Genomic DNA, 21,556 nt, shown 5'->3' on the forward strand with positions numbered 1-21,556 from the left:
AATAAACCAAATAAAGCTACCTTAAAACATTTCACAATGTCCTGGTGGATCCTAAACAAGTCTCTACGTTTTCTTTGTTCAGAAACACAAAAAAAGCATGGGGCTTTTCTTCTTCATATCAGAAGAAAAGGCCTGCTTTGTACTCTGATCTTTGCCTGGAGTGAGAGGGCATGTACTGTATGGACACAAATTAAAAAGGGCTCCGATAACAACGCAACGCATGAAAACCAAGTTCACTGACCTTGTGCAATAACTCCTCAGGCATCAGGGAGATCTGTTCAGAAGGCACAAATTAACATCACACCAAAGACACTTAAGACCACTGGTGGATGTTAAAAAAAGGCAGAGCCAATGTTCTCTCTAACACACACACACACACACACACACACACACACACACACACACACACACACACACAAACCTGCTCATCCGTCCAGAGACAGTTTCATCAGCAGCAGCAGCGCTATGACATCACAGCCACAAAACGGCGAGGAAGGGGGATCGGCTGCGTTCTTTGAAGCGCGTTATTAAAGAACAGAAAAAGGCTCTCTGAGACGCGTGGCGGGGGTTGAGTCTTTTACAAGATCACATGGTGAGCTCATGGAGGGGGTGAGGGAGCCCCATGAAAGGGTGCCAGGGCCAAGCCCACATCACAGGGCAGCGCCGCTCAAAGAGGAAGAAAAGTCAAAGTGGCCTGGTGTTTGGCCCCGAGCATGGCGCGTTTGGTTTCTCAGAACACAAAACATACCCAACACGCGGTCTCAGTCATGCATGTTTCATCGGGCTCGAGAGAGAGGCAAAGAGAGAGGGAGAGGGAGCACCCTTTCAGAAATAAATATCAATTATTGAAATAGTTAATTAGGCGGCCATAATTGGCCAGGATACAAATGAATACGTAACTTTTGAGGATGAATTATTGATTTGAGGAAGGAAAAAATCGTCCTCAGCGGGGAGCACATTGGAGTCTCTCAAGATGAAGAATAAGAAGAAATATGAGTTTTGGCCTTGAGTAATGTTCAATTAAACCTCTGTCGGCTTTACTGTGAGAGCGCAGAGGGCCTCGCAGAGGCATCATCCCGTCCCAGATCCCCCCATCCCACCCCGCCATCTCTCCCTGACCGCACCAATGTGGATCAGAGCGCCACTTTGATGGCTACAAATCTGGATCACAGGCGGCAGAGATGGACCCTGTTTAGCTCCCAGATTTCCGGATGTTCGATGAGTTTGTTGCGGGTTGCGGGAGCTCTCGGATAGGCCTACAGTAGTTGTCATAAATGCATGACCACTGTGGTGAGGTAACGACTATTAACGAGGAATTATGACATTTCCTCTCATGACTGCAGTGCCTGCCAGGAGTGCAGACCTGCCTTCACCTTCACGCAACTTTTCCACCTGAGAGAGCACAAAGCAAAGAGCACTAAAAGACTTTTACCACGCTACCAGTAGGCCTATATAGCCCGGAGAGCATTTTCAGATATTTCACTTTAAAAGACCTCCTCAAATTAGTCTTTTTCTCCTTTGTTTTGTCCTCTTGCACTGCACACACTAGCCTCTTCATCATTAGCACAATTTCTCTTTTTATTATCGCGCCTTTTATCTGCACGCGAGCGCGATCCCAGATTCACTCCTTCCTCGTGGAGAGACAACAGAACAGAATTGGAAATAAGATCAGGGGCCTTTTTCTTCCCGCTTCTCTTCATCTACAAGCCCTCTTTCTGCTCACTGGTTTTTGATGGCGCTCATTGAGGGCGTAAACAGCGCGATTTGGAGAATGAAACGCAGCGCAGACGTCAAAAGGCAAAAGATCTTTCGCGGGCTGCCTCAGTAGTGGCGCAGGCGGCTGCCTCGGTGCTAATAGCTACATAATTAATCCTCAGTAGTATTGTGTTTGCACTTGCCTGGCCCACTTACCGTACTCTTAAGACATATTCCCCCGCTGATCGCGCCCACTGATCTTCCTCGCCACTCTGTCAAGTTACAGACAAATTAATGATATCTCGCAAAACAAGGCCCAGTGGAGTGAGCTGAACTAGTATTTTTTTTTTGAAAGCACCAAGAAAGTACAGTTCATCATTACTCTGAGTTTTATGCGGTCTCAGAAACACACTCAGAGACATACAGTATTCTCAAAAAAAGTCCTTGCTGTTAAGCCCCCAAATTACTTAAAATGTATACTAACAACAATATTTTGAAAGACAAAGTCAAATGACTGTTTTCAGCAAATAAAAACATTTATTAAACAAGAAACTGAAAACATTAAACTGCATATCCAGAAGGATCGGATGCCTCCTGCACAAAGGTCAGTCTGGAATGTCTCTGTTCCTGTAGCAGGATGGCTGCTGCTGTCTGAATGGGTAAATGTAAACCATACATGTAATCCACATTTTAAGATAACTTTAAGGAGTGGAAAAGCGCTATATAAATGCAGTCCATTTACAATTCCATTCTATCTGCAGCTCTAGGCACATGTAATTGCCCTGACGTCCCCTGAACAGAGCACAACTGGTTCTGGTATTCACTAGGACTTCTCTCCTCACCCGGGCACGACTGGTTCTGGCCATCATTAATCCCTGAACCGGGCATGAATGCTTCTAATAATCACTAGGCCTACTACCCCGACCTGGGCATAACTGGTTCTAGATATCACTACTCTCTGACCCAGGAACACCAGGTTACCAGGCTTCCCCTGACCGGGCATAGCTGATTCTGGTAACAATCACTCCCTGGCCAGGGAGTTTTCTTAAAAAAAACATTTGGTCGGCAGCAGACGCAGAGAAACAGTTTGGCCAGCCGAGAGCATACAGGTAGAAGCCGCTAGGAGCAGAAGAGAACAAAGGAGTGTCGTATGGTAGGTCTTCACCTGGATAACAGACACGTCCTAAGGAGATATGCACAAGTCTTGAGCCATGAATCACGTTGACTCCTGTTGGGCCATCTGAGAGTCCAGCTCAGAGAAATGTACATTGGTGTACTGTCCTCCTCAGACGACCAAACACAGATAGTTGGTCAAAGTAACAGCAAAGGAAGTCAGAAATATCTTAAAAACAACTGAATAAGAAAACTCGGACAGAAAAGAAATAATAATAAAAAACAGATCCATCATAACCTGTGTCTGGTGTGGGGGGCAGCTAGCAAGACAAGTCCTTAACGTCTAGTCCTTAAAGCAACATTGGAGACCTGAGGTCTGACCTGAGACCTGAAAACTCAACTTTTCCCCACATCTTCCAAAAAATGAGATTTATTATTACGCAAGATCTGAAACACCTGGAAGTTCTGGTCCACCTTTTCAGCTGCTGCACTCTAGTTGTTTAGTATGTCCCATCCAGGTTGTGCTGCACTCTTACTTTAGTTCATTATTCTCTCCATGTTACATGGAATGTTCCAATTCTGTTCCTGTCCCTTCAGTCCTCTGTGCCTCATCATGGATATGTGTCTAATCTCACCAGATTTCTCCTTTAAATCTGGATTTCTCGAACGCGGCTCTCGCCAGATAAATGTGGTTCTGCCAAGAGTAGCTTGCGAAGCGGATAAGAACCAGATAGGTCTGGCAAGAGCAAAGTAAGGATTTCTCCTGTTAAATTAAAAACCGACTCAGAAAATCACACACTGTAGTGTGCTTCAGGCAGTTATAGTCATTTCTGTGTGCGTCTGAGAAGTGCGGTTGGGGCAGAGACATAGCTTTATCCCCCATGGCCTAGCTTACTGAGCCATGGCCCTGGGGGGGTAGACACTGGGGTTGGGTCAGGGCAGCACCCTAACCTTGGGGCAATAGAATTGTGCAATGCAACGGATATAACCGTGTCAATCACAACAGCTGAAATAAGTGTGCCCTTATTAAGCTTGGACACAGAACAACTGAGTTCCGTATTAGAAGATTCATGGTGCCAACACATTTACACTTTGAGTATTATGTAATACTCATATTAACAAACATACTTTTCAACAACTGAGTAGTACAAATACAAAAAAAAGACACTCTTCCTGATGAGAGTGATGAGTATCCAGCCATCGTATGTGAAAATGAATGCTTTAAAGTCCTGTGCTATATCCCATGTGCCACGATAGCACCAAAACACCAGCACTGAAGGTATGGTCCATTCTGTAGCCTGTGAGCTTTTTGTCTTGTGGGGAGAGGTCTACAAGTACTGTAGTCCTGGGGTTGACAACGTTCATGTTGTAGTAGGGATCCATTCTGTGGAATCTTGACATCCTATTTGCCACTGTTCGAGTCCTGGATAAACTATTCATAGTTCCATTGTGGTCTGTGTCATACATATTCATTAAGCCACGTCTTCATATTCTAAATAAAGCTTTCATAGTTCCATTGTGATCTGTGTTGTAGATCTACTGTTTGCCACCGTTTCGAGTCTGTGTCGTAAATATTCTGTGTTCTTGGGTCCGTCGTGGTCTGCGTGGTTCATTGGGAGTCCCATGAGGTCGGTAAGGTCGTTTTCAATGATGGGCAAAATGTGTGGGCAAAAACAATCCAGTTCCACATATTCCAAATACGACTTGGTTTTATCTGTCCAATTAAATAATCACCTGGTTTAATCGGACAGGTAAAACAAGGTAATTTGAAATATATGACCCTAGATTGTAACTAATGAATCAATTTTGTCCATCACTGGTCGTCATGTTGGAAAGGTTCTCTAGTTGGTGTTGCGGAGGAGGGGCTGAGGCACCGGGAGGTTCTCGTGGAGGTACTTCATGCTGCCCTGTTCCGAGAAGTCGGCCGCTGTGTGGCCCTCCCCCCGCAGCACCCACTTGGTGGTCAGCAGGCCCTCCAGGCCCACGGGCCCCCGCGCATGGATACGCGCCGTGCTGATGCCCACCTCCGCACCTAGACAAATGGACACACACACACACACACATCAGAGCCTGTCAGTGTCTGTCTGTGTGTCTGTGGGAGTGTCTGTGGGTGTGTCTGAATGGAGTAGGCCGATGGAATAAAAATGATGTTTGTGCGTCTGTCTGTCTGTATGTGTTTTGTGATGGCTGGTTGAAAGTGAAGTGAAGAGTGTGTTTGAAAGGATTGTCTATGATCTTATGTGCATTCCGCGTTGTGGTGTAACGATTTGCATGCCAACTCGTGCCATTTTGTCACGTTGCACATGGCAAGTGGTTTTCCCGGCATTGTGGCAAATGACCGCTGTTGCCCGCGGTGAATATCTGTTGCGTAACTCGAAAATGCTCAGCTGACCCCAACCTGTCAGTAAAGCAACGTTTCTGCCGCTTTACTTTTGCGTTGTATCCAGACCAAAAACAACCTGTCACAGGTCGTTGTACAGCACGAGTTAACGCGCTTCAAGTTCAAGTCAAGCATGATGGCATGTTGTTTATCTACTGGATGTGTGTCAGGTGTTGTGCGTGCGTGTGTGTGTGTGTTGGTCTCCTCACCAAGGCCGAAGCGGTAACCATCTGCAAAGCGGGAGCTGGCATTCCAGAAGACACACGCGCTATCCACCTGCTGCAGGAACTGCTCTGCTGTTTCCTCTACTCACACACGCGCACAAACACACACACACACACACACACACACACACACACACACACACACACACACACACACACACACACACACACACACACACACACACACACACACACACACACACACACACACACACATATTAACATCTAGTCAAAATATAGTCTTGATTTGCTTTCTTAACTTCCCTAATCTTATTTAAACACACATACACAAATATCTTCATTTCCTGCATTCCTGTAAAAAAAATTGTGTCATACAGAAAAATTATTAGAACATCAGGTGAGGAGGCTCCCAAATTAGCCAGCACACAATAAAACATACAGTTTAGGTGTACTGTGTAGGATGGTGGCCAGCATAGGTATTGCAACTATGCTGCTCATTGAAGCTGTGCTGTCTACTGCCAAATTGTATCCTTTCATTAATATTTACTAAATAATGAACTAATATTCACTAAAATGACCAAGGTACAGTAAGTTTTGTAGCAAAAAACATGTCTATTTCTGGAAATTCTAAAGGGCAGAAAATGGAGAAGATCTCCCTTTTCATGTATGAAAATGTTCTCAGTCAAAATTGATACTTAGAATTTGATGGTAGTGGTAAGTATTAATGAAAGGTAACATTTGTGAATGGAAAATACGAATTCTGGAAATGATCAACTAAAACCCAGTGCACCTTTAAGGAATATGACAGGAAATAACCCAAAATCAAGTGTTTCACAAAACAGAAACCCCTGCAGCCTTCCACAAGAGGGCAGTAATACACTCATTAGCAGAGAGATAAGCAATGAGAGATGAGCAAGTCAGGAGGGCTGCACTGCATTTGCAGCCTACCACCACTGGAGGTCGCCATTTCATATAGCATCAACTCAGCCCATGGTTCAAATTCAATATGTAATCTCCCATCCACTCCTTTTACCTGTGGCCCCGTGAAAACATTAATAGAGGTTGTATTAAATAACTAGCAAAAGCACAATTGAGAGGTAATTTTCCAACTTGGAATGTTGACTGGGCCTAGGCTGACAGTGGCAAATTTCATTATTTTATTAAGGCAGGCAATCAGCAAAGGACAAGGTCACAATCAAAATGTGAGTACGGGGGATTGGATATTGAGTTGCAAAAAATATGTGCCGGACTAAAGACATATGAAGATGATTTAAAAAAAAAATCCATTTAAGGAGAAACTCTCTCTTTTTCTGAGTTCAGGAAGCGCTACTTTGCATTTTGTGTTGACAGATTTAAAGATACAGTACATGACCTCCTCAAATAGAATACTGCTCTGATTGGTTAGCAATACAATTTTGTGGAGCTGTGAATTTTCAAATAAAGAAAGAGGTGGAAGAGTTAAGTGTAATACACACAAACACAAACACACACACACACTTACCATTGTCTGTGACGATGACGTCTGTGTGTGAGCTGCCGTATTTGTGGATGTGGTCTATTGCCTCCTGCATGCTGTCCACCACCTCAATGCAGCATTCCAGGTCACCGTACTCCGTACGCAGAGACTTGACCTCCGAGGGGCTGAAGGTCAAATAGGACGCAAACCGGGGTCCCGCATGGATCTTCACCTGCACAGCACACACCAAGACACACACACACACACACACACACACACACACACACACACACACACACATTCACGTGTCTCTCAGGCTCAGAGAGTCGTCCAGTTGCTTATACAACTACACTGCATTCACATGTTTAGTTTAGTTTTTAGTTTATTTCGTTTAGTTCAAACAGGGACCATGCACAAGAGTCATTGTTTACAAAAGTGCTCATATCCATCTGCAGTCCCTGGGCAGGAAAAGCAGTATATCCTGTACCTAAAATGACCGGTAGGTAGCTCTGGATGAAAGTGTCAGCTAAGTGTAATGTAACATAGTGACCTAGAGCTACACAATCTCATCCCAATGTCTGACACCATTTGAGCAGAGTTTTGGCCTGCTGTCAAAAAGTGAGGTACGACTCAAAACTAAGCACTCCCTGGCAGCAGCCTAACTTCTCTGATGGATAGAGGTTAGTGTTAGGAAAAGGTCCAGGTGACCGCATGAACATGGATCACAATAAGTATGCCTTCAGCATCAAAAATTGCCACCTGGCTGAGGGCGAAGTGGCGAAGTGGGCGCAGTTTCATTACAATCTTCCCCCACCATCTCTCTCTACCCCCTCGTTTCCTGTCTCTCTCACTGTTTTATCTGAATAATAGAGGTGTAAAAGGCCAAAAATAATCTTTTAAAAACTCCCACCAAATCAAATGGTGTCAAAAATTGACCAGAGAGACACTCACCCGTTCTGTGCGCAGCATGTCGATGATCTGGTCGAAGAGTGGTGTCCGTAGCACGTCTCTGTGCACCAGTAGCGTTTCCATGGCGTTGCACGCCGCCGGGTAGTCGCACTTGGAGTCCCGCACTGCAACACACCACAGTCACAAGTCACATGAGACAGCAGAGATTTCACTGGTAGGCTACAATGACTTGGAAGCCGGCTGTAGAACATCAAGTTGTTGATATTTTGTGCTAAGCTTAAGGGTGTGTGTGTGTGTGTGTGCGTGTGTGTGTGTGTCCATCCCCTCAAAGATGTTGATGACCTTGTCTTTGCTGGCGTCAGCATCACAACATGACTGTGTATGTGTGTATGTGTGTGCATATGTGCTTCTTCCTCTCTTTCTTTCTCAGAGTCCCCTCACCGATCTTGATGACCTATTCTACTCTGGCTTCTGTGTCACTTCTGTGACATTGTGTGTGTGTGTGTGTGTGTGTGTGTATCTCTGTGTGTGTGTCTGTCTGTCTGTCTGTCTGTCTGTCTGTCTCTCTCTCTCCTCACCAATCTTGATGACATTGTCGATGCTGGCCTCAGCGTCGATGTAGACGTGGCAGATGCCCTCGCTGTGTCCGAGCACGGGGATGCCCTTGGCGGCGCGCTGGATGTCGCGCACCAGCGTTGAGGAGCCGCGCGGGATGATCAGGTCAATCATCTTCTCCAGGCGACACAGATCCTCCACCTCCTCACGCGTGCTCACCTGACGCAAAGGGACAGACAGTTAGCTGGTGTGTGTGTGTGTGTGTGTGTGTGTGTGTGTGTGTGTGTGTGTGTGTGTGTGTGTGTGTGTGTGTGTGTGTGTGTGTGTGTGTGTGTGTGTGTGTGTGTGTGTGTGTGTGTGTAAATGTCAATATCTCACCAGTTGGATGGTGTCCTTGACTCTGTGAATGGTTAGTGATTCCTGGGCAATCTCGCACAGGTTGGTTGCAGTTGGTGTGTGTGTGTGTGTGTGTGTGTGTGTGTGTGTGTGTGTGTGTGTGTGTGTGTGTGTGTCTCACCAGTTGGATGGCGTCCTTGACTCCGTGTACGGCCAGTGCTTCCTGGGCGATCTCGTGTAGGATGCGGTTCGTGTGTGTGGCCTCCTTCCCTCCTTTTAGCAGCAGAGCGTTGCCACTGGCGATGGCCAGAGCAGACACCTACAGTACAGACGCACGTGCACACACACACACACACACACACACACACACACACACACACACACACACACACACACACACACACACACACAGACACAGACACAGACACAGACACACACACAGACACACACACACACACACTTAATTCATCCCACAGTACAGTATCAGCACAATGCTGTGCCTTTGTGTGGTTGTGTGTAGATGAGGAAATGTTTTGTGAAGTAGCAAAGATTGACAAGAGAGACACTGATTTGTAATGAGTTAAAACCCCTATGGGGATAGTGACTTACAGTGTGTGTGTGTGTTTGTGTGCATGCTCTCTAATGCGTGTGTGTGGGCACGGTGATCTGTAGTGTGTGTGTATGTGTGTTCTAAAGTCTGTGTGTGCGCGCTCTACAGTGTGAGTGTGTGTGTGTGTGTGTGTGTGTGTGTATGTGTGTGTGTGTGTGTGTGTGTGTGTGTGTGTGTGTGTGTGTGTGTGTGTACAGTACCTGTGGTAGGCAGTCTGGGCGTGACTCGAAGATGACCAGCAGGACTCCAATGGGCACGGTGATCTGCTCCAGTTCCAGGTTGTTGGCCACCCGGGTGCGGCGCAGCACGCGACCCACGCTGTCCTGAGACGACACTGCGATCTGACGCAGGCCGATGGCCAAGCTGTTCAACTTGGCAGACGACAAACTCAGACGCTTCAGCATGGGGGGAGACAGACGACCTGATGACAGAGAGAGAGAGACAGAGAGAGAGAGAGAGAGAGAGAGAGAGAGAGAGAGAGAGAGAGAGAGAGAGAGAGAGAGAGAGAGAAAGAGAGAGACTTAATTTCAAGGTTTTTCTGTATGTGTGTGCATATATTAGAGCAGTGGTTCTTAACGTGGGGTGCGGGCACCACCTGGGGGTGCGCCAGAGATTTCAGGGGGTGCACGGAATTGTGTTTGTGTTGAGGTTGTGACCAAAATTCTGTTCGCAAACATTATCATTAGGCCAAGTTAAACCCAAATTTAAACCGGTTTTGGTTCCCATGTCAAGTCATTAAGGTATTGATTAATGTCTCAAGCCAGAATCATTGTAATTAATCACTTAAATCATTTTTTGTGCGTATACAAGTGTAGAAGTTTGGGGTGGGGGTGCGTGGCTTGTCTTGGGCATAGGTAAGGGGGTGCGTTAAGAAAAAAAGGTTAAGAACCACTGTATTAGAGTATGTGCAGCATTTTCTGTTCATCAAACCCACACACACACACACACACACACACACACACACACACACACACACACATGGAAACACACGCACACACAGAGACAGAGACAGAGACAGAGACAGAGACACACACACACACACACACACACACACACACACACACACACACACACCTGCATTGACGGCCAGTTCCATGTCCTTCTTATTAGCTGCTAGTATGTCTTCTCTCTTCTCTGTCAGGAGGTCGGCAAAGGCACAGATGATTTCACTTCTCTGTGGGACAACAGTGGGACACACTTCATCAGACATTTCCACGTTTCTGTTTGTACCGATGTGTGTTATTCCAAGTAACTGTGTGTGTGTGTGTGTGTGTGTGTGTGTGTGTGTGTGTGTGTGTGTGTTACCTGGTCGGGGTCCAGGGCTGCCAAAGTTCTCCCGGCAGTGCGAGCCATCTCTGTCTGCTGCTCCACAGTGGGACCTGCAGCGCGCACACACACACACACACACACACACAAACACATTACTGTACAATGCAGACATACTGTATGTACATTTACATAGTTCAATATAAAGGGGAGCAGAGTTGCACCGCCGGGACTCGAACCCAGACCTTCTGGGGTAGCAAACTGGGGCTCTGACCGCTACACCAAAGAGTTGGGCTCTCGGCCTCACAGTCAGAATGCACCAACAACCCCAGTGATGGTCACTCAATCACACACACACACACACACACACACACACACACACACACACACACACACACACACACACACACACACACACACACACACACCACACACACACACCACACACACACACACACACACACACACACACACACACACACACACACACACACACACACACACAAACATTCTAATGTATCCAGGCTCTTAATGCATGTAGACACACACACACACACACACACACACGCACTATGTAGGACTGTAGAGTTGCCCCGGACTCACCAGCCGGCTTGACCTCTGAGAAGAAGGTGCCGACCTTCTTGCCCTCCACGATGTCCGTGATCACGTGCCCTGTGACCTTTGGGGACGTTCCATTGGCGATGACCACCGACGTACCACCCTGCAGCGCCCACAGGGCCGCTTTCACCTGGAGACACACACACACAGACACACAGACACACAGACACACACAGACACACACACACACACACACACACACACACACACACACACACACACACACACACACACACACACACACACACACACACACACACACACACACACACACACACACACACACACACACACACACACACACAAGACGAGCAGCTTTCACCTGCACAAAGGTGAGAAATGACACAAAAAGCAAACACACGGTCATATCTTGCCTTATGTTTTTGCTTGTGTGTGATGTGTGTGTGCATGATTATAAAGTGTGTAAGCATGGCTGTTCATATGTGAATGGATGCGAAACACCGCATGTGTGCGTTTGTGTGAGCAAGATTGTGTGTGTGTGTGTGTGTGTGTGTTTTCATCTATAATAGGTAGCATGCAAATATGGAGACGAAGATGTTTTGTTTATCCTTGAATGATGTTTCATCTTTTGTAACAACAATGCTGGCATACGTAAGTGTGTAAGTCTTTTAAAATCTGCCAGCCTGTCAATAGCCTATTCCAAAATATTTGGATCTTGTACCTTAATGCTTATCTCTTGGGTCCAAATAAAAGTAATCCAATGTGTGTGCGTGCATGCGCACATGAGATGGTGAAAGTGTGTGGTGTGTACAGCAAGATTGTGTGTGTGTGTGTGTGTGCGTGTGTGTGTGTGTGCGTGTGTGTCTGACCTTGGCCTCCATGCCCCCGATGCCTACTCTGGACTTGGTGCCGTAGGTAATGGACTGCTGGTCTCCAGGGTAGAAAGTGTCCAGCAGCTTGGCGTCGTCCGTACCAGGGGGGCTGTCATACAGACCTACAGAGTACACACACGCATGCACACACACGCACCTTAATACTTAGCACAAATAAAGGCAATTATCCAATGACGCTCACTGTATATAGTATGTCATTACACTTAACCTCACGGCATTTATATTTATACCCATTCACACGCAAAGGCACTTAGCAATGTATTCTTAGAACAAAGACTTGCAATTTGCATGTATACACCTCTCCCCACCACACACACACACACACACTCAGTTTTAAAAAGGAAATTGAGATTCTCACCTTCCACGTCAGACAGAGCGATGAGCAGGTCGGCCCTCATCTCCACGGCCAGCCGGGCTGCCAGGCTGTCATTGTCCTTGATGCTAATCACCTGCCAAGAGGGAGAGGGACACTACATTACCCATGGGCACCCCACAGGATGTGACATAAAGGACTGCCAACCGAGGCATAAGCGGCATGTTAGCGGAGGCTAAGCTCTTTGGTACGATAGATATGAACACTGGATGCCGTGTTTAGCCTTTTGGTCTTTCTTTTTTATTTTTATCTTGGTCGGGTATCCTATGTTTTTCATAGATGTTGCGTTACTGCCACTTACAGGATAATGTGCGCATTGTGCATCGTCACCAACTGATGGCAGCGTTATACCTGCTAAATAAGGCGGCGATCTGACCTAAGGTCTCTAGTGTTCATATCTACGAGTTAGTTAGTACAACATGGTACAGTGTGCAGTGGTTTCTGTAGAAAGAGAAAGAAAGAAAGAAAGAGAAGAAGAGGCAAGAGAACAAAATAAGAGGTTAGCCTGTGAGGAACACCACACAGAGTGCTTCACAGCCTTCATTTCAGCATTTTCTTGCTCTGCTTTCAACCCGACTGCACTGACTACAGTTACTCGTATGGTGGTTAACAGTCAGAGCACCAAATCCTGGGTTGGTTTTGTTCTGATCCAAGCTAGCTCTGAAACACAGGTTAGTGGTAGTCCGTGTTAGTATTCAAATAGGGGTGAGGTTAATAGTCGGAGTGGGCTTTGAAACACTAGTTGGTTAGTAATAGTCAGTGTTAACATTGAAAGGCTGAGCTTAGTTAGTTTGGTAATAGCCAGTGTTAGCACTGAAACAGCAGTTGGTTTAGTGACTATGAGAGTTAGCACAGAAACATTGGATTTAGCATTAGTCAGACTTAGCACTGACACTCCCCAAGTGCACCCTATCCTATCCTATCCTACCAGGCGCGGCATGGCATGGCACAGCATGGCATGGCGCGGCACAGCCACCAGAAGCATGCAACCTCCCTTCCTTCCTCCAAGAGCCCTTTTCGTCCCAGCATGCAGTGCAGTGCGGTGCGGCGAGGAGGCAGCGGGTGGGCCAAGTGGGCCAGGAGGTGAGCCAGGCCGGGCCAGGCCCCTTCCCCCTCCCCCCATCTACTCTACTCTACTCTGTACCCACGTTTACCCCCTGCAGGTCGCTGTTGGGCTCGGGCGGGGGCACCACGGCGTCGTTGGTGTTGATGATGGGCACGATGTTCATGCGCAGCAGCTCGTGCAGCGTGCTGTTCAGGTTGCGGCGCTTCTGCTCGTCGTGGAAGTCCAGGTTGGTCACCAGGATCTGGGGGGGGGGAGGAAAAATACAGAGCATGGGTGTGTGCGCGTGTGTATAGCGGTCAGAATACCTGGCATGTGTGCGTGCATAATGATTATATCTGGGTTGTGTGTGTGTGTGTGTGTGTGTGTGTGTGTGTGTGTGTGTGTGTGTGTGTGTGTGTGTGTGTACCTGTGCAGTGCAGGTGCTGTACTGTGTGAACATGGCTTCATAGAGGGCCATCAGTCCACTCTGGCCAGCGGCAGCACAGGCGCGAGCCTCCAGGACTGGCAGAGACTAGGAGACACACGACACAACACGAGACGAGACAAAAACAAGGGACAGACAAGACGAGACGAGCACAACCACAACAAAAAGAATATACAAGCAGGTTAACTGTTGGTTCAGACATTGTTTCAAAGGGAACAGCTAATATGCACAATTGACCCTTCCACATTCCCGCCATCATCTGCCAAAAACCGAAACCAAAAACATCAACCAATCAACCAACTGGTTGAAGACTAAGTACTTATTTTCCTTATAATGTGAATGTTTTCTGTAAGTTTATTTTCCTTATCATGTGTTGATGTGTCTGTCTGTGTCTGGAACTTTGTGTAGGCTGCCCTTTTGACCAGGACTCCCAGCAAGTGGCTGACTTGCAGTGAAAACGTCAGTTCTTTCACGTGCTTTGGCTTTGCTGCATCACATGTACATAATGGATACGAGTCCCAAATGCTTTGCCTTCAGCCAGCAAGTCAGCCATTTCAAACAGTCCTTTCGTTGGACATGTTCAAGTCAGAGGTGAGGGGTGAGAGGTGAGAGATAAGGGGTGAGGTTTCCTCACCATGTCCTTGAGGGCGTTCTGTCCGGAGTGAAGGGCCTGTCGGACGCTCTGGGAGAGCAGGATCTCGTGACGAAGGCGCTGCTTACCAAACGCCACTGCGCCACTCGTCACGATCATCATCTCGCGACCCTGGTTCTGTAACATCGCCACCTACCCAGGACAGAAGAAACCCCAGCACAACATCGCACAATCATTATGTTTACAAACCAATTGTGGCTAGGAGCAGCAAGGTGCACACACAAGAACCTGGCTAAGTAGTGAACCAGGTGAAGTTAACCTTGAGGTAGTGGTAAATCATCTAATAGAAGAGCCTGGAATCCTCTTTTTTTAACTAAATGACATCTTTGGAGTATCCATTAGCAGGTTTACCACATACTGTAGGTCAGGGGTCACCCTACCCGTCGATCGTGATCGACTGGTCGATAGCGGAGGCTTTCCTAGTCGATCTTGGGGCAGGATAATAGAAAATTGGATGATCATACAGAATTATTGAAATAGGCCTACACTAGGCCTACAGTAGACTATACTACTGGCGTTCATAGGTATTTGTAGTTGAATTCCGTTATGAATGGCCCACCACAGCTTTCCCCTAAGGTTGTTTTTTTTCTGCTCGATGCCTCTGAGCACAATATAGTTCCTTCTAACACACCTTAGTTCCACCTAAGCCCACCACCCCCTGGGCCACTTGAAAACTGCTACTATGCAGGGTCTGATGCAACGTGAGTCCTGAGCCCATCATCTTGCTCACCTGTTCCACGATGGATGCCAGGCGGCCCAGGGCCAGTCCGCACTCATCCCCGCGCGTGACCACGGCGCTGCCCAGCTTGACCACCACGCGCTTGGCCTGCCGCAGCTCGCTGCGGTGCGCAAACGACTTGCCGTGGGCGCGCGCCAGCGGCACTGTAAGAAAAGGCACGTTACTCCAGTGGCGACGCACGGGCATGCCGGGGCACATTAGACGGGCATCTGGAGGGGGCACAAAGACACAGAGAGAGGGGGAGAAGGGGGAGAAGGAGGAGGAGGAGAGGGAGGGGCACCAGGGGGGGAGGAAGCAGCCAATGAGCACATGAGGAGTCATGCAGAGGGAGCCAATGAGGTGAGGGATAAGGTGATGGAGGCTGCGTCTGAAATGGGGAGATAATGCTGCTTTCTAAGAGTGCGTTTACCGATCGGCAGTGATGGGCGACTTGGACTTAATAGATCCAGTGCCACATATTCCACACAACCTGCTTTTACCTGTGCAATTCAATTAAGTGATTGTCTGGTTGAGTGATCACCTGGTTGAATTGCACAGTTGAACTGGTTGAACTGGGCAGATAAAACCAGGTCAATTGGAATATGTGGCACTGGATAGCAACTAATGAATACAGTTTGACCACCACTGCTGACAACTGTCTTCACTTTTGTACCGTCTAATTTTGAGGTAGAATTGATGCTCCCTTCCTGCCTTCAGGCCTTCAGTGTCTAACCTTTAATCAGATTATGAAGTCTACTGTTGGTGTAACTGTTTAGCAGTCTATGCAGGCGGTACCCCAAGAGGCTGATTCAGCCGTAAACCAGGTTACATTAACCTTCAGGTAGTGGCACCTGGAGCATTTCCTGAAATGAATGGCATCTGCAAACTATCCATTGGGTTTACCACTTCCACAATTGTGTTGCCTTCAATGACAATAAACTCCTAGAAGATTGAGATTCCTGTAGGTTGACTAAGCACAAGCCAGGTTTATCGCTCAACCATGTTCTTGGAATTCCCCCCCAGGTCGCCCATTACAAAGGTTTTAATAGACATCTTGATGCTTGTTCAATGTTAATGACTTGTTAGCCAGTGAGGGTAGCAATTCATTAGCTTTCCCATTTCAGACATAGCCATGGAGAGGGGAGGAGGTGAAGGATCAGAGACAGGGTAGGAGGATGAGGATGATGAGTAAGATGAAGTATGATGTTGAAGATGAGGATGATGGTGATCACTTGAGGCAAGAAGCATGATGGCAGATGGATGAAGGCTGACTGGATGGAGAGAAGGAGGAGAAATTACATCTGCCCAAACTAACACCTTTTGATAATCACAAGCACCATCACACAGTCATCTTCATCTGTAATCAAACACACATCAACAAAAATAACAATAGCACGCCCTATTGTTATGTTTGCAGGAGTAAGCAGAAAGTCTTTGTGTGTGTTTGTTACTGTGCATGTGACAGCTGTAAGAGACGTGCAATTAAAAAGAACTTCTGGGCTGGCGTTGGCTATGTGTGGGTTGTGGGTGTGTGTGTGTGTGTGTGTGTGTGTGTGTGTAAGATGACAGAGGTAACCATGAGAACAGTGGTGTCTCTGAGTTCACCCTACTATGTCCCAAATTGCCTGTGTGTGTGTGTGTGTGTGTGTGTGTGTGTGTGTGTGTGTGTGTGTGTGTGTGTGTGTGTGTGTGTGTGTGTGTGTGTGTGTGTGTGTGTGTGTGTGTGTTGCCCATCCATTATGTGCAGGAGCGGGAATGTGAGCGTGCTGTAAGCCCCCTAACACCAAAGCACAGAGAGAGAGAATAGACCCGGAGCTGCTGTGCTGTGCTGCGCTGTGCAGCGTCAGCATACCACCCAAAAACTCAACACCCGTGTGCAGGCCAGCCGGCAGGGGTGGGGACAAACGGGTCAGCTGTCCCGAGAGCAGGGAAAGAAGGAGGCCCAGAATTTGGTCCCCATTACATTAGGGCTGCACAATTAATCGAAAATAATAGAAAATCGTGATACATAAGTGAAATCGAAGTCGACATTTTTTCATCTTGTTACAATGTTCAAAAAAATCAGCAAAAAAACAATAATCGTGATTGATAATCGTGATTATGATTTTGACGAAAATAATCGTGATTATGATTTTTTCCATTATCGTGCAGCCCTACATTACATTACATAGTATGCATTGGGAGCCCTTTTCAGATAATTTTGTCCTGGGCCTGGTCAAAGTCGTCAGTGGCCCTGCCCTCGTGCATTAAGCAGTGACGCAGACAGAGGGCAAGAGAGTGAGGGAGAGATAGAGGGATAGAGAGGTTGCAAAAAAACGGGTAATGGAAGCCACAGAATGGTAGAGAGGGGTGGAGAGAAGATGCCGGTTTTGCCTCCAGACATAGCCCTGAACACTGAAGAGGACGGAGTTTAACGGTTACTGCAGAGAGAATAGATTGATTACTAAAACATTACATGGACCAATGTGTCCAATAAATATATGTAACCGTTACTGACATTTAGCAAATGAACACGGTACAAACAGCATTGTAATAATACGAGAAATAATCAAGATTTGACACAAATATCCGTATCAAATTACAAAAATGATGCAATAAACGCAACAAGTGGCATATATGAGGGAAACCTACAGCATGCGAGTGAAACAGTGTAAAAAAACCCATAATATCTGTTCACACTTGTTTTCCAATACAGCTATGCATACTACATACGCTTGCAACCAAATACTGACTGACACTTCTTTTCAGTTGTACACCTGTAGCAAAATGTGTGTGCAATGGATACATAATTTGGTACATATTTCCAGCACAGATGTTTCAGTATGCTTCAACATTAATGTTCACATGGACAGCTCCACCATGTGCACTTACTCTTTCCTTGTGAGGCGGCCCTGGTGGCCATGTGTGAGTTCCATGTGCGTAGCGTGACCCTGGAACACTCCGATAACCTGTGCAGCAACATGATGCCTCCGGACAACCCTGCACGTCACACACACACACGCACACACACACACGCACACACACACACACACACACACACACACACACACACACACACACACACACACACACACACACACACACACACACACACACACACACGTTTATTTGATTCCATAATAAAAATCGATATCAATAGGAACCAAATCTGGTGAATGACCCAAGCTCCATCAGGACCAAAAACGTCCTGGAACACTTTATATGTCACCATCATTATTCCAGAATCTCTGACACACTACTATCGCCACTGCCGGCGCCACCACTAGATGTGACCCACAACAGAGGCTACAGAGGGGATCATGGTAAACAGAGAAGAGGGTCGTGACATTTGGTGGCGGGGAGGTGAGGCAATCAGAAAGGCTAAAAAGTGGGTAAACATGAGTTAATAGATACACACAGAGTGGCGGGCCGGTCACCGTAACCTACATTCAATTCATCCCTGCAGGCGTTCCTGTGTTTCTGTGTGTGTGTGTGTGTGTGTGTGTGTGTGTGTGTGTGTGTGTGTGTGTGTATGTGTATGTGTATGTGTGTGTGTGTGTGTGTGTGTGTGTGTGTGTGTGTGTGTGTGTGTATGTGTGTGTGTGTCATCTTCAGGGGCCAAGCTGCCCATCTGGTTGACAGGAAGTTGTGTGCTCAGGTTAGTTATGTCAATGACAGACATTTGCAGCTGCTGCTGAGAGGCAGCGCAGCAAAGCTAACATTTCAGCCGGAGCATTCCTGAGGCGCCTGTCCATTACCGCAGCACTGTGTACCGTAGGCTATACTGTATTCGGTATCACCACCATCTTGAAATAGACAGGACTTCGTCCCCCATCCTAAACAGCTTCCGATAGCAGGTGAATGAGTCACTGCAATGCACAGCAGACACTCACCCAAGGACCTACATGGCCTTCCTCTTCATCTGAGGTCAATAAGAGAGAAGAGTATTATCATGTCCATCTAATAATAGGTCTGCCGCCCTTTTGCAAAAAAAAACTGCATTGTATAGGTCTATACTGCAGTATCAAAACTACAGTTTGAACTACTACAGTATTACTACAATATGACTGTGATATTAGTGCAATGAGTGAAATGCTTTGGACAGAAAACATACTGCCCTTCAATGCAGCGTGAAGTGTTTTGGCTACAAAATATAAGCCTATATTTTTCCCTGTAAGGCATGACATCGTACTGTGATTTAACTGCTCAGTTCTCTCCCCAACAACGTGTTCAAGGCTCCCTTAAATAGACGGCTGTAGGAAACAATCTCCACAAGTCATTCATTTTAGGGAGCCTCTTCAATTTCCGCACACAAACCACCCGACACCCTGTCCAATCGGGGGTAGACTCCACCCAGACCAGGCTGATGAAACAGGGTGCTGGCGTGGACGGATACGTGTACATGGAGTGGATGGAGCGAAGGCAAAGTCACGATTTAAGCCACATTCAAAAAGATGACTGTCGTGTCAACAGGAAGTCAATCTGCATGAGTATACCGATGACAGCAATCATTTTGTATCGCAATGACAGTCTGGCCTCCATCAAATAATGACCACAAACAAAAAAAGAGGAAACTGTAAACACTGCCAGCGTGTCAGACTGCACACTGTCCAAGCAAAGGTATTGGCGACAAACAGTGCAAAACGCTGCAGCAAATGCAGACACAAGAGGTGTTGAATAACTTTTAATCTGATCTGATGACTATTTCAAATTAATATAGACCTAATCAAAATAGCAAGCTGTCATGTGTTGCCCGCCCCCAACCAAAGAGCGGCAATTAGTTTTCCTCACTTGGCCCCGGGTACAATATCATGATATTAGCCCCAATATATGCGTATTCAATAAACATTAAAATGCTCTGGCAACGTTAAACGCAATTGTTAGGTTTATAGCAACAGTTTGGTTACTGCCACATGGCTACCAAGCATGACCCAGTTTTCAGGAATCTGTGTCAGCGTGTTTCCCATGTTACTATTTATGCTAGCTTTGCCGACACCTAGCTTGCTAGCTAAGTACAGTTTGCATTCAATGGATTCAATGAGGGCTCACTTGCCTAGCAACTATTCAACACTGATTGTGAATCTTGTTTTCAGCAATAGTAATGGATACATACCTTTTCTACTTAGAATGCTAAGTCACTCCCGTTAAAGTGTCCAAGCACGGGAAGCAGCTATCCGTACAAGTAGCTTGCAGTTGGACTTCTGGCAGCAGGTTTATGAACGTGAACTTCAGGGCTTGTGTAGCATTGGTGCTTATCCACGTTTGCGTCCTTTACGTCGAGTGGCTAGCAGTTCCGTATTCCTAAAGATTTTACGTTCACGTTAAGTCGTAGAACCAGAGACGACCTAAATGCAGAATTACAGAATCTTTGGTAGAATGCCTAGCTAGTCACAACAATATAGCCTACTACTACTACTACTACTACTACTACTACTACTACTACTAGGCCTACTACTACTACTACTACTAATAATAATAATACTGATGATAATAATAATAACAGTAGCCTAATAGTTATAATAATGATGCTGATGATGACAACAACAACAATAGGCCTAGGATAATAATAATAGTCTAATACTATAGCCTAATAATAATAATTGGTATTATTATTATTATTATTATTATTATTATTATTATTATATCTTGTCAGGATTCCTCAGGAATACTCACTGTCAACTCTCTCAATGTCTAAACCCTAATTCTAATCCTAATTTTCCCTTCAGGATTAGCTCTCTAGGCCTATCCTACAGTAGCCTAGGTAACTCTATATTGCTGATATGAAGGAACAATAACATCACAAAAAGAAATAAAAAATAGCTGTGGCATACTTTCATCTGCTTTTGATAGCAGTTGATAAGAGCTAGGCCTAATAGAGCTAGAAAGTGACGTCACTTCCCCCGATTTCATGGGACCTCAACGGCGTTTTTAGCCGAAAATTGTAGCATGTAATCCAATGGCGGTATTAAAATGATATTTCGATCCCCTTCGAGTTGTGCCACGAGCTCCATATATGTTGTTTCTGATATTTTTGCTTAATTTTTCGTACGAACCCCCAAACTTTTTAGAAAGCTGCGTTTCTTCACATTTTTCATGCCGACGGCCTCGGAACAAAACATTGATACTTCTGCATGAATAATCTTTATCTAGCCTCTTAAACAGCATATTTGTAGCCCAGCGCATATCATGACTGAGATCAGAAGATATTTACTCTCTACCATGTTGTTAGATGGTCAGCTTAGGTCCCGTGAAACGCGGAACCAAGGGGCGGGACTTTCGAGCTCTATGGGCCCCTACTCTTATTTATTTACATTCTTATTTTCTCACCTTAATTTCCTCTCAGGATTAATACTATAGGCCTACTCTC

The 21,556-nt window shown here is 46.2% G+C and overlaps 1 protein-coding gene across 2 annotated transcripts; it reads right to left on the reverse strand.

Annotated features, from left to right (window-relative positions):
* Nucleotides 1–2,017: 2,017 nt before the first annotated feature.
* On the reverse strand, nucleotides 2,018–20,450 carry aldh18a1 (aldehyde dehydrogenase 18 family, member A1). Of its 2 annotated transcripts, none has more exons than XM_063217023.1 (18): nucleotides 20,303–20,450; nucleotides 18,082–18,189; nucleotides 15,223–15,374; nucleotides 14,475–14,624; nucleotides 13,823–13,927; nucleotides 13,499–13,657; nucleotides 12,336–12,426; nucleotides 11,954–12,078; nucleotides 11,109–11,253; nucleotides 10,545–10,618; nucleotides 10,314–10,413; nucleotides 9,440–9,660; nucleotides 8,811–8,948; nucleotides 8,317–8,512; nucleotides 7,781–7,902; nucleotides 6,875–7,061; nucleotides 5,398–5,493; nucleotides 2,018–4,840 (listed from the first exon to the last, which is right to left on the reverse strand). In XM_063217023.1, exons 2-18 carry the CDS (start codon nucleotides 18,170–18,172, stop codon nucleotides 4,650–4,652), a joined length of 2,343 nt encoding a protein of 780 aa, XP_063073093.1. In that variant the 5' UTR covers nucleotides 18,173–18,189; nucleotides 20,303–20,450; the 3' UTR covers nucleotides 2,018–4,649. The 2 variants fall into 2 exon arrangements, with proteins under 2 accessions (XP_063073093.1, XP_063073092.1); XM_063217022.1 differs by having other exon boundaries at nucleotides 15,223–15,440.
* Between the last annotated feature and the right edge of the window lie 1,106 nt (nucleotides 20,451–21,556).

This window comes from Engraulis encrasicolus, chromosome 15 (assembly GCF_034702125.1).
Source record: "Engraulis encrasicolus isolate BLACKSEA-1 chromosome 15, IST_EnEncr_1.0, whole genome shotgun sequence".
In the NCBI taxonomy this organism is placed as follows: domain Eukaryota; kingdom Metazoa; phylum Chordata; class Actinopteri; order Clupeiformes; family Engraulidae; genus Engraulis; species Engraulis encrasicolus.

Bases quoted from the DNA above. Each gene is read 5' to 3' on its own strand.
- aldh18a1 (XM_063217022.1), bottom strand. From the start codon at position 18,172: ATGTTGCTGCACAGGTTATCGGAGTGTTCCAGGGTCACGCTACGCACA. The intron at 8,949-9,439 runs GTACTGTACACA...TCTGTACTGTAG, and splicing joins GCCCAGACTGCCTACCACAG to GTGTCTGCTCTGGCCATCGC. The intron at 7,903-8,316 runs GTGAGGAGAGAG...GGTGTGTTGCAG, and splicing joins CGACAATGTCATCAAGATTG to TGCGGGACTCCAAGTGCGAC.